At 38.9% G+C, this 13,119-nt stretch overlaps 1 protein-coding gene across 1 annotated transcript in view; it reads right to left on the bottom strand.

Annotated features, from left to right (window-relative positions):
- Nucleotides 1-13,119, bottom strand: part of LOC115214024 (dnaJ homolog subfamily C member 25 homolog) — a 52,605-nt gene that overhangs the window by 1,825 nt on the left and 37,661 nt on the right. The window contains exons 6-10 of the mRNA XM_029783045.2: nucleotides 11,562-11,668; nucleotides 7,786-7,923; nucleotides 5,321-5,385; nucleotides 5,011-5,206; nucleotides 3,520-3,585 (exon numbers count right to left, since the gene is read on the bottom strand). Coding sequence (XP_029638905.2) covers nucleotides 3,520-3,585; nucleotides 5,011-5,206; nucleotides 5,321-5,385; nucleotides 7,786-7,923; nucleotides 11,562-11,668 — 572 coding nt within the window. The remainder of the gene's footprint in view (nucleotides 1-3,519; nucleotides 3,586-5,010; nucleotides 5,207-5,320; nucleotides 5,386-7,785; nucleotides 7,924-11,561; nucleotides 11,669-13,119) is intronic.

Genomic DNA, 13,119 nt, shown 5'->3' on the forward strand with positions numbered 1-13,119 from the left:
AAATAGAAGGGGATATAGCTTCACATAATGTGGAAGACAACTGGAGGTTTCTACGGGACAATCTGCTGAGAGCCACTGACCAGATCTGTGGATGGAGCAAAGTCCCATCTCCTCCCAGGGTAACGTTGTGGTGGAACAATGTTGTAGACAGGGCTATTAGAGACAAGAAACAGGCTTGGAAGGACTGGAAGAATGGCGGTAACAGGGTTTTGTTTCAGACTGCGAAAAGAGAAGCTAGGAGACAGAGGGGAAGCAGATAAGAAAAAATTTGCCAATGTTCTGCACCGTGAGGACCAAAGACTTGAAGTATTTCGTGCTGCAAGACAGTGTGTGAGAGAGAATCGTGATGTGGTAGGAGAGAAATGTGTTCGCATGGATGATGGTTCACTTGCGCTAAATGAGGATGGAAAGAGAGAGGTTTGGAGATGCCACTATGAAAGGTTGCTGAATAAAGAAAATGAATGGGATAAAGAGAGTCTGCCGAATGTCGACCCAACAGAGGGACCAGCTATCCGAGTTGACAGTTCCTTGGTAGTTAAGGCAATTAGAAGCATGAAGACAGAGAAAGCCCCAGGCCCATCAGGAATTACTGCAGAGATGCTCAAAATATCTGGCAGTGTCGACTATAACCTAGTCACCCGTATAGTTAACCAGGTGATACACGAAGGAGTCATACCCAATGACTGGTGTAGTAGCATAATAGTCAACTGCTACAAAGGTAAAGGTGACGCCCTAGATACAAGTAATTACAGAGGTATCAAGCTGTTAGATCAGGTAATGAAGGTTACGGAAAGGGTCATAGCCCAACTGATTAGGGAGAGAGTCAACCTGGACGAGATGCAGTTCGGTTTCATGCCAAGGAAAAGCACCACTGATGTCATATTTCTGGTGAGACAGCTGCAGGAAAAATACCTAGACAAAGATAAACCATTGCACCTTGCTTTCGTTGACTTGGAGAAAGCCTTTGACAGGGTCCCCCGATCCCGTATCTGGTGGTCAATGAGGAAACTAGGGATAGATGAATGGTTAGTGAGAGCTGAAGAATTCCAGGTAGAGGTTGGGGTCCACCAAGGCTCAGTCCTCAGCCCCCTCCTATTTATCATAGTCCTCCAGGCAATAACAGAGGAATTCAAGACAGGATGCCCCTGGGAGCTCCTCTATGCTGATGACCTTGCTCTAATTGCTGAGTCACTATCAGAACTGGAGGAGAAGTTTCAGACGTGGAAGCAAGGATTAGAAGGGCCTTAGAGTCAACCTAGCTAAAACCAAAGTCCTAAGTAGGAAGGTAGACAAATCGCAAACGCCTTCAGGTAGATGGCCCTGCTCGATCTGTAGAAAAGGCATAGGTAGGAACTGTATAAGATGCACCAAGTGTAAGCTATGGACACATAAGAGGTGCAGCAATGTCAAAGGAAGGCTAACTAGGAAGATAGCTTTTGTATGTAGCAGATGCTCTGGTGCAATAAACACTGAAAATGCGCAAAGACCATCTTCCGCCACATTCCAGGGAGAAAAACTAGAAATAATTGATAGTTTCCGTTACCTAGGTGACCAAGTCAGTAGCAGGAGTGGGTGTGCTGAAAGTGTAACTGCTAGAGTAAGAATAGCCTGGGCAAAGTTCAGAGAGCTCTTACCTCTGCTGGTGACAAAAGGCCTCTTGCTCAGAGTAAAGGTAGACTGTATGACGCATGTGTACGAACAGCCATGTTACATGGCAGTGAAACATGGGCCGTGATTGCTGAGGATATGCGTAAGCTCACAAGAAATGAAGCCAGTATGCTCCGATGGATGTGTAATGTCAGTGTTCATACCCAACAGAGTGTAAGTGCCTTGAGAGAAAAGTTGGACCTAAGAAGCATCAGATGTGGTGTGCAAGAGAGACGTCTACGCTGGTATGGACACGTTGTAAGAATGGATGAAGATAGTTGTGTGAAAAAGTGCCACACCCTAGCGGTTGAGGGAACCTGTGGAAGTGGTAGACCCAGGAAAACCTGGGACGAGGTGGTGAAGCACGACCTTCACTCTTTAGGTCTCACCGAGGAAATGACCAGAGACCGAGACCTTTGGAAGCATGCTGTGCGTGAGAAGACCCGGCTGGACAAGTGAGGACATAACCCGTGGCCTCTACCTTGTACGTAGTCAGTCCACCTGTGCATACCTTCCTTCTTGGGACACATAACTCTACTTGTGAAGACCTGTTGAGGCAAGTGAAAATCAAAATCAAAATCGATCAACATCAATGGAATTTGTAGTTGTGATACCAGTGCCGGTGGCACGTAAGAGAACCATCCGAACGTGGGCATAGCCAGCGCCGCATCGACTGGCCTCCGTAACAAACACCATCCGATCATGGCCGTTGCCAGCCTCGCCTGGCCTCTGTGCCGGTGGCACGTAAAAAGCACCATCCGAGCGTGGCCGTTCACCAGCCTTGTCTGGCCCTGCGTCGGTGGCACGTAAAAAGCACTCACTACACTCATGGAGTGGTTGGCATTAGGAAGGGCATCCAGCTGTAGAAACACTGCCAGATCTGACTGGCCTGGTGCAGCCTTCGGGCTTCCCAGATCCCAAATGAGCCGTCCAACCCATGCTAGCATGGAAAGCAGACGTTAAACGATGATGACAAAAGCAGATAAAGCTACATATAATATCATGAAGCCTTTCACTTTTTCTGTCAAAAAGCTTTCTTAACCCAATATTTACAGCTTTATCTGCTTCAAGTTTCAGCATTCCAAAACAGAATTTTATCTTCTCTCTCTCTCTCTCTCTCTCTCTATATATATATATATATATATATATATATATATATATATATATATATATATATATATAGTTAATCCAAACATGAAAACACAGAGAGAAAACACAACAACGCGAGGACGTGGAATAAGTATAGTGTTATTGGATGATCAGGAAAGGAAAGAAAGAAGGAGGATTTAACGTTTCGAGCGGAGCTCTTCGTCAGAAACATAGGAAAAGGAAAGATCCAAGGAAGGGAAGATAGAGGGAAAAAATAGCCAACGGTACACATGCGGTCACATTTTGAATGACCGGAAGGGAATGGGTAAAGAAAAAGTTCTTTCAAAGACAGAAGAGTGCAATATATATATATATATCTACACATACACACACGTTTGTATATGCATGCAAGTGTGTATGTGTGAGCACATGTATGTGTTTGTGTGCATGTGTGTCCTTTAGCCAAGGTCTACTCTTAAACCAGTATGTCAAACTGAAGTACCTTGTGGTATTTATTCGATGAGAATTACATCCCTTTACACTGGTGGACTTAACCATTCTTTAAAACAAAGATCATTAAATACAATGTACTGAAATTGTTGGATCTGAGAAAAAATCTTTCAAGAAGCTTCTCTAGCACAGCCGTAATCCAATGCTAGAAACCATTGAAAGTGTAAAAAATAAAGAAAATATGCCACATTTGTAAAATGGAAAAGTCTACAGTGCATCAAACTGGCAGCACAAAATCCAAAACCAGTTTCCTATGACAAGACAGGAACTTACAGTGAAATTTTTTTTAATCCATAATTTCTGCATCAAATAATTTTCCTTGTCATGCTCATCTATAGCCTGAAATATAATAATAATAATAACAACAACAATAATAATAATAATAATAATAACAATAATAATAACAATAATAATAATAATAACAATAATAATAATAATAATTATTACTTCAAATTTTGGAAAAAGGTCAACAATTTTGGGAAGGGGTAAATCGATTAGTGCTCAACTGGTACTTAATTTATCAACCCCAAAAGAATGAAAGGCAAACTCGACCTCAGTGGAATTTGAACTCAGAATGTAAAGCTGGATGAAATGCCACTAAGCATTTTGCCTGGCATGCTAAAATAATAATAATAATAATAATAATCCTTTCTACTATAGGGACAAGGTTTGAAATTTTGTGGGAGAGAATGAGATGATTACATCAACCAAAGTTCTCAACTGGTACTTAGTTTATCAAACCTGAAAAGATGAAAAAGCAAAGTCGACCTCAGTGGCACTTGAATTCACAAGGCCTGACAGTTTGGAGAGGGAACCAGTTGATTAATGACCCCAGCGTTCAACTAGCAGTTATTTCATCAACCCTGAAAGGATGAGAAGCAAAGTTGGCCTCAGTAAAATTTGTACTAAAAACAAAGAGCCAGGAGAAATGCTGATAAGCATTTTGTCTGACATGCTAACGATTCTGCCAGCTTTCAGCTTTCTTAATAATAATAATAACAATTTCTTTATTAACCACTAAGGGATTGCATACAGATCAAGGATGGTAGAGAGTAAATCAAACCAATATGATATGATGTGAGGTTACAAGAAGATATGTCAAGAATTCGTGTAAGCACACATCATATTGGTCATAAGTGTTCAATTTGTTGTAGAAAGTACAAACACAAAACAATAAAGAAGGAATTAACAAGAAAGGAACTCCAAAATGGGGTTAATCACACAGAGTGATTTGGAATACACCACACAAAAACCTGGACTATTATGACACATTAAAAACAAGTCCTTCCCCTCAGTTCTTGCAACCAGCTTACAGCCACGTAAGTTGCTCATTTAACCATTCTTAACCATCTTTCATAAAAACATATATTGTTGGGCAGCACCTGCTCCAATCACACCTTTCTCTTAAAGTGGTACCATAAGCTGGTGAGGACACAGAGTGGGTTAATAGATAATCAGATGTATCCTGCACAGGATAACTGCAGTTCACAGGGTCTGAACTCAAAATGACATGATTCAGAAGCAAGATTTTTAATCACACAGCTATGTGTGTGACACCATCTTATGAAAGGACATACTGATTAATGAAGACCCAAGTTCCTTTCAACAGGAAAAGAAAAGGTACTTTGATCATAGATATACTAAACTGGAGTAGATCAGGAATTGAACAACAACAATCCTCACCAACACATAACCACAACTACCCATGCAGCCAACCATGACCACAACAGCTAAATGTCTAAATTAGAATATTAGACTACTTACCTCCCACTGAGTGGAACTAAGTTTCATATATGTCTGAATTATATACATTTTCTCTTCTAGCCCATACTCTTCTTTCTTAATATTAAATTTCCAGATCCATCGGATATACCAATATAGATATCGTAAGATATAGTATGGACTAAGGACTAACTGGATCCAAAGGACATTATAGATTTTGGGTTTACTAAACCCTCCTCTGAAAAATGAAAAAAAAATGGATGTCAAAGAGAGTCGTTATTTCAGTGATGTTCATGGATGGCAAAAATGTATTGTTGCATGATTACAAATTTAAACAAACGACTAAACTCACCTGATATCCATTTTTTGTTCTATAACTTTTCTTATAATAGTTTCTTCTTCTTCTCGAATTTCTTCCTGGAAGAAGAAATATATTAATGGATGAAGGCATGTAGCAGCAGCAGCAGCAGTAAGAAGAAGCAAGAAAGAAAAGAAAGAAAGAAGAAAGAAAGAAGAAAGAAAAATGAAAAAAAGGAAGAAGAAGAGGCAGCTGCAAAGTGGCATGAACAAAAGTCGGGGGGGGGAGGAGGCTATGATGGAGAAAAATAATTACAGGATTTTATGGGGTTTTCCCATAAGGATCGATGATACTATTGAAGCAAGGAGACCAGATATGATTATAGAGAAGAAAATATAAAAAACCTACAAGATCCTAGACTTTGCAATGCCATATATGGAGGTGAACACTAAAGAAATTGAGAAATATCAATACCTAATCAGAGAGGTGAAATTGAGGAAGATTAAGCCAACAATTATTCCAGTGGTAATAGGTTCATTTGGCACAATACCCAAACTGCTACCTAAGGGGTTGAAGAATACTGAAATTGAGACAGGCATTGATGACCTGTAGGAAAGAGCAATCCTTTATTCTGCAAAAATATTAAGAAAGATTTTTGAGATTTGAGGAAACATGTTGTCACCAAACCTCAAAACAACATCCCTGCTAACTAATATAGCATGTAATAGTTATAATGTTTCAAATTTTGGCAGCAGTTTTCCAGGGGACAGCATTAGTTGATAACATGAACCCAATACTGAATACTTGAGTGGTACTTCATTTTGTTGACCCCAAAAGAACAAATGATAAAGCTGATCTCTGAAGATTTGAACTCAGCAACATTTCTTCTAACACACTAACAATTTCGCAAACCCATGCTTCTGATTTAGGTGCAAAGCCAGCAATTTTGAACGAAGGTGTTAATAGACCTCAATACTTGACTAGTACATTACTTTATCAACTCCAGGAGGGATGAAAGTTAAGGCTGATCTCAGCAGAATTTGAACTCAGAACATGACGAGTAAGATGAAATGCTAAGCAAATTGTTTGACACCAATGATTTTGCCAGCTAAGCGCCATAACGTTCCTTTCTACTATAGGCACAAAGCCTGAAATTTTGGAGGAGGCAAGTCAATTACATTGAGAGAGTTTATGAAAAAAAAACAAAAGACAAAGACAGGTGGTGTACAAAACAAACAGATGTATTAGTATAACGCTCAGGAACAGAAAAAGTCTTTTACATTTCAAGCCTACACTCTTCTACAGAAAGGGACACAGAAAAAACAAGGAGAGAAAACAATGTGTGTAGTGGCTAACGACCTATCATGGCGACTGACTTCGGACAGGTGTTTAACTGGTACTTAATTTATCAACCTCTAAAAGAATGAAAAGCAAAAATCAACCTAGGTGGAATTTGAACTCAGAATGTAAAGACAGACAAAATACCACTAAGCATTTTGTCCGGTGTGCTGATGATTCTGCTAGCTCACCACCTGCCTAGGTGTCACAGTATTAATAATGAGATGATTGTATATGGTGCTCAGGTGCACTACAATTTGTTGGAAAAAAATAAAAAGAAAGGTAGCAATGAATGCTAGAGTGCATGCATAGTACACAAAATGCAAAAAGACAGGAAATAGTAAAATGTGCCATAAAGAGGCACGCCAGGAGCAGTGTCTGGAAATTTTGAAGGGTATCATTGACCCTATGACATAAGGCTAGCATTAATAATTTTATCTAAAAATACAACACATTAAGAAGACATAAATTCTCACCAGACATGGATTTGTCATAAAGGACAAAAAATTTGATGACGGCACGAGCACCTAACTGGCTTCCGTGCCAGTGGCACGTAAAAGGCACCATTCGAGTGTGATTGTTACCAGCTTCACCTTACTGGCACTTGTGCCCCGTGCTAGTAGGGTGGTAAGGGCACCATCTGAGCGTGATTGTTGCCAGAGCGGCTAACTGGCTTCCATGCTGGTGGCATGTAGGAGGCACCATTTGAGTGGGATCGTTACCACCATTGCCTTACTGGCACCTGTGCCGTTGGTATGTGTAAAAAAAAAAAAAGATTTGAGCGAGGTCGTTGCCAGTACCGCCAGACTGGCCCCCATGCCGGTGGCACGTAAAAGCACCCACTACACTCTCGGAGTGGTTGGCGTTAGGAAGGGCATCCAGCTGTAGAAACTCTGCCAGATCAAGACTGGAGCCTGGTGCAGCCAACTGGTTCGCCAGCCCTCAGTCAAACCGTCCAACCCATGCCAGCATGGAAAGCGGACGTTAAACGATGATGATGACTTCATAAACACAGAGAAGATTAATAGAGACTTCTGATTGTATGGATTAACAGTGAAGAGCTTTCACTGGATTAGTAAGTAATGCAGAGTTGATAACAGAAAAATTAGCCCAATTCCCAAAAGATGTATTTTTCCAATTAATAAAAAGATGGAGGGAAAAAATTCTTTTAATCTTCTCACCTTTTTCCTTCTATCTTTTTTTCTATTTGTATTAAGTAAGCCTTCAGTTTTGGCGATTTCTGTGGCCTGTATCCGGTATTTGGGTTCTTTTGATAACTGTACAATGGCCGTGTTATAGTTGTTCCATGCATTTAAATACTGAAAATAGAAATAGTGCATTAAAATTAAAGACTTAAGTGGTTAACTGGCAGACGTAAAGAATGTAGATTATCTCGGTTTTTTTTTATTTGTTACATAATTTGCAAAAAAAAATTCTGAAAAAATTGAAAATTGAAAAATTTAGGTGAGAATTAAAATTTTAAAATGCTGGTTTTTTTTTGTTTTTTGGGGTTTGTTTTTGGCAGAATCAGTATCTCCGTACTCAAAAATGGGGGAATATGTATAAAAAAAATTTTTTTTTAAAACCCAGTGGCATGTAGGAGGCACCATTTGAGTGGGATTGTTACTAGCATCGCCTTACTGGCACCTGTGCCGTTGGTATGTGTAAAAAAAAAAAAAAAAGATTCGAGTGAGGTCGTTGCCAGTACTGCCTGACTGGCCCCCATGCTGGTGGCACGTAAAAGCACCCACTACATTCTCAGAGTGGTTGGCGTTAGGAAGGGTATCCAGCTGTAGAAACTCTGCCAGACCAGATTGGAGCCTGGTGCAGCCATCTATCTCGCCAGTCCTCAGTCAAACCGTCCAACCCATGCCAGCATGGAAAGCAGACTTTAAACGATGATGATGATGAAGCTGCTACTGGCAACTTTGAGTTATTTCTCTCAGTTCATTTTCGGTTTTAATTTATGTAAATTACCAAGGCCATAAATGTATTCTACTCTTTTTGTATACATCCATGTCACTTGAATGCTGGAAACAGGGTAGGACAATTCCCATGCTAATGACACCTATTGAGGCAGAAACACATGCCCATAACTGTCGTTTTATCTCTCAACAGTTCTGTCCTTTTCCTTAACAGCATGTCAACTTTGAAGAATTTTTGATTCTTTAGATTATCTCCCTATCTCATAAGGTGCTGTTCTCAATTACCATTTGGTTACTGTAACACATCCTTTACAGATGGAGATAATTTTAATAATTATATTTGTATAGTATTTGATATACCTGTATTTGTCTATGCTGCTCATATACATTCCATTGGCAGTTCATTTTTGTTTAATGAATGGAGACCAAGTCCAGGAAGCCTAATGTTTGAACAGTTTCAGTCATGTTATATATATATAAGACAAGAATTCATAACTACCTCGAACCCACAAGAGTAAAAAGAAGAGAGACAGAGACAGGCAAAAACAAGGAAAATGCCCCTCGTATTTAAATACTATGGAAATATTTTTTTTTTAAGCTTTTCATTTAATTTTTCCACAATTTAATTGTTTTCCATATTTAAAGTTGAAAAAGTCTCAATGATTGAAACTGGTACTAAAATGTTTTTCATGATAAAATTATTTTAGCATTTTCTACCTTGGCTTATTTTTGCTTATATACACATAAAATAAGAGATTATGAAGTCTAGAATTTATAGCAAAATTGTGAGGTGTTTTTCTATCTGTTGCTCAGATGTAGGGAAGATGTTAGTGCAAGATTATTTTAATTGTACTTTTCTATTGCTAAAGGACACTAAGTTACCAAGTTCTTATTGATGGATGTTTTCAAGGTTTCTATAAAAATAGTGAAAGTCTGACATGAGGCATCAAGACAGAGGGTGGATGAAGCCTAAACACAAGATGCTGGAGGGAACTACGGAAGTGCTTTAATATTCCACAACATTGATATATTTCTATACAGTATTACAAGCTGTGATGATAAAACAGATGGCAGTGGTACTTCTATAATATAACACAGTGATATCACTGTGGTGAACTAAAGGGTGGCTGTGATAGTCAGAACCTTTCACTTGCAATGCCTTCTTATTTTTGCATAAAATAACAGCAATTAGATCCAATAAGGATTTGCCAAATGCAAGGATTATCAAACTCTTTCTTCCAGTGTAAGCCTTCATGTCCAGCAGTGGTAGCATACTCTGTGTGAAGAATATAGTGTAAAATGGTTGAATGTCACAGAACAGACAATAGACACATATTATTTGTCATTAATTCAATTTAATTTAAAGAGTTCAAATCCCAGTGTAATCAATTTTACCTTTTATGCTTCAAGGATTAGTGAAAGAAAGTACTAAGGTTGATATAATTGACTCTTCTCCTCCTCTAAAATTTCTGGCCTTGTAAGTAATTTCATTTAAATATTAAATTTTTAATGAGATGGATTAATTTTGCTATTTCTAACGAGTAACTTGGTTCTAGATACAGTTTCAGAGAGGTACATTTTCATATCATTCTTTATTAACAATTCTGCATAAATTTTGTCTTTTGGTTAAATATTGGTGAAATCTCTTGTTTTTACAAGTAATACCGAAACAGGTCTGGCTTTCTGTCGCTTATAACGACAAGGGTTCCAGTTGATATGAGCAAACAAACATCCTGCTCATCCTGAAATTAATGTGCAACTGGCTACAGGCACATGTACCCTTACTGTAATCCTTACAGAGACACAGTGTGACAAGTCTGACCCTTTTAATTACTGGTATAACTCGTTTTTGCAAGCTGAGTGAACTGCAGCTTTTCTCAAAGACACAACATGCCACCGGGAATCTAACCTTATGATCATGAGCCAAATGCCCTGCCCCCAAGTCACATACCTTCATATATAGGAATAGAGGCGGCAAGCTGGCAGAAACGGTAGCACGCCGGGCAAAATGTGTAGGCGTATTTCGTCTGCCGTTACGTTCCGAGTTCAAATTCCGCCGAGGTCAACTTTGCCTTTCATCCCTTCGGGGTCTATAAATTAAGTACCAGTTATGCACTGGGGTCGATGTAATCGACTTAATACGTTTGTCTGTCCTTGTTTGTCCCCTCTGTGTTTAGCCCCTTGTGGGTAGTAAAGAAACATATATAGGAATAGCAAAAGGGTTCCCCACATATTTTCTAGACACATGAGTTGCACTTAGTTAGTCATGCTTCATTCATAATTCTAGTGTTTTTACAAACCTCACATACACCAATATTTTCTCTTGTATACTCCAGTTTGAGAAGCTGTGTTCCTTAATGTTTAAAGAAAAAATTCCCGAGAGGCTCTACAGGTTTTACTTACTAAGAAATGTAGTGAATGCAGAGGCATAGATTTTTTGTAATACAATAATTGCTAATGATAAATAAGTTGAAATATCGGTTAACAATGATATTTCTATAAAATACCGTGATATTTTGTAACTCTGGTGAAACTATCATCAGCTAGAGATAAACCATGCCTCTGTTTAGCTAAAATCCAAACTTTGCACTCAAATATACAGTGGATTATCATACAGTGTAGAGTGTGACATCAAAGATATGTTGTACTTTCTCTGTTGTCCAATATAATTGTGTAACTATTGTTGTTTAGTTCTCCTAACATTATGTATCTAGGACTACATTAACCAATATGCCCTTCACAATTTATGAAAGTAAGATGTGTTTTGAAGGAATTTTGCTACTATTTCTAGCAGCACAGAGCTCTTTTGTTGACTTAAGGATCAATGAGATGCAAATGTATATGTAAGTGTATAATGAATATAAAGAAATTCTTTCATGTGCCTAAATAATGATGATGATCATCATCGTTTAACGTCCGTTTTCCATGCTAAACAGATATAGTACATCCTTGATATCACATACATACACACACACTTGCATATCGCATAGTATACATGAATAGCAGATATGATGTAGATATATTTTACACACCTGAATAACAGATATGACAGAAATGGTGACAGCGATGACAATTCTAACATCAACTTTTGGTGCCATAGTGCGACGGTAATAGTAGAAATAATGAGAGTAGTATTCCTCTGTAAATATAAGACATATATGGGTTACAGACACAGCAGTATTGCACAGAAGGACTTTGGTTCAGTTCAAGGATTAACTAATACATTTAAATTATACAAGAAGAATTATATCACAGGAAATTAAATATCCGATAGCAAAAGGAAATAAGATAGAGCAGAGATCACTACTGGTCAGCTGTGACCATCCAATCTTTTATTCAGATATAGCTTATTCTAGGACATTATCCAATTTATCCGTTTTTGCCATTGTTTGACTCGTTAGGAGTGGCTGTATGGTAAGTAGCTTGCTAACCAACCACATGGTTCCGGGTTCAGTCCCACTGCGTGGCATCTTGGGCAAGTGTCTTCTACTATAGCCCCGGGCCGACCAATGCCTTGTGAGTGGATTTGGTAGACGGAAACTGAAAGAAGCCTGTCATATATATGTATATATATATGTGTGTGTATGTGTTTGTGTGTCTGTGTTTGTCCCCCTAGCATTGCTTGACAACCGATGCTGGTGTGTTTACGTCCCCGTCACTTAGCGGTTCGGCAAAAGAGACCGATAGAATAAGTACTGGGCTTACAAAGAATAAGTCCCGGGGTCGATTTGCTCGACTAAAGGCAGTGCTCCAGCATGGCCGCAGTCAAATGACTGAAACAAGTAAAAGAGTAAGAGTAAGAGTAATATCCAGTCAAATTGACCAGATCTGGCACTTTTCACTTACCCAACAATATTATTCTAAAAATAAACACTCACATCATTGAAATTTCAAAGCCATGAGATAATGCATGATTAATTGAAACTGATGTGAATAAATAAGCATTACACTGGACAGAGAAGTCTGAATACTAAACTCCCTTTTCTCTGTACTCTCACTCATGCTTTTGCTATGGACAGCTCTCCTGAGATATATGTTAGGTACACTCAGCTGTTCTTGCTCTCTGGATGATGAAATATCTTTTAGGTTGCAGAAAGTAACTGATTCCTTCAGGTCTCTTGGGTCTTGTGTCTAGTCACAACATGACATCACAAGGTGAACAAAAATTGCTGTGTACCGTGCATGTGTACTGACATTGCTCCTTTACTCATGTGAGACATGGACCCTTTACAAACGTCATATAAAAGTCCTTGAATCAGAGTTGTCTGAGACACATTCTGAATGTTGTTTGGACCTTAAAAACTCCAGATTCACTGGTCTTGAAGAAAGCCAATATCCTGAGTATTGAGGCGATGGTGCACAAACATCCCTGATCCCGGAAGCTACAGTGAAAGCTGTTCCTGCCATCATCATTCCATCTTTTATTCAGACATAATCCACCCAGGGCTACATTATTGAATGTACCTTGTTGTTGCTTAGCTCCATGCCAGCTCTGATCCAGCAGATGTATGATGGAAAGCAGTCTGGTTATGAAACTCTTGTTTCTTATTGATATCTAAGACTGCATTACACCAATGTCCCCTTGTGTAA

The sequence above is a fragment of the Octopus sinensis genome, linkage group LG7, assembly GCF_006345805.1.
Source record: "Octopus sinensis linkage group LG7, ASM634580v1, whole genome shotgun sequence".
In the NCBI taxonomy this organism is placed as follows: domain Eukaryota; kingdom Metazoa; phylum Mollusca; class Cephalopoda; order Octopoda; family Octopodidae; genus Octopus; species Octopus sinensis.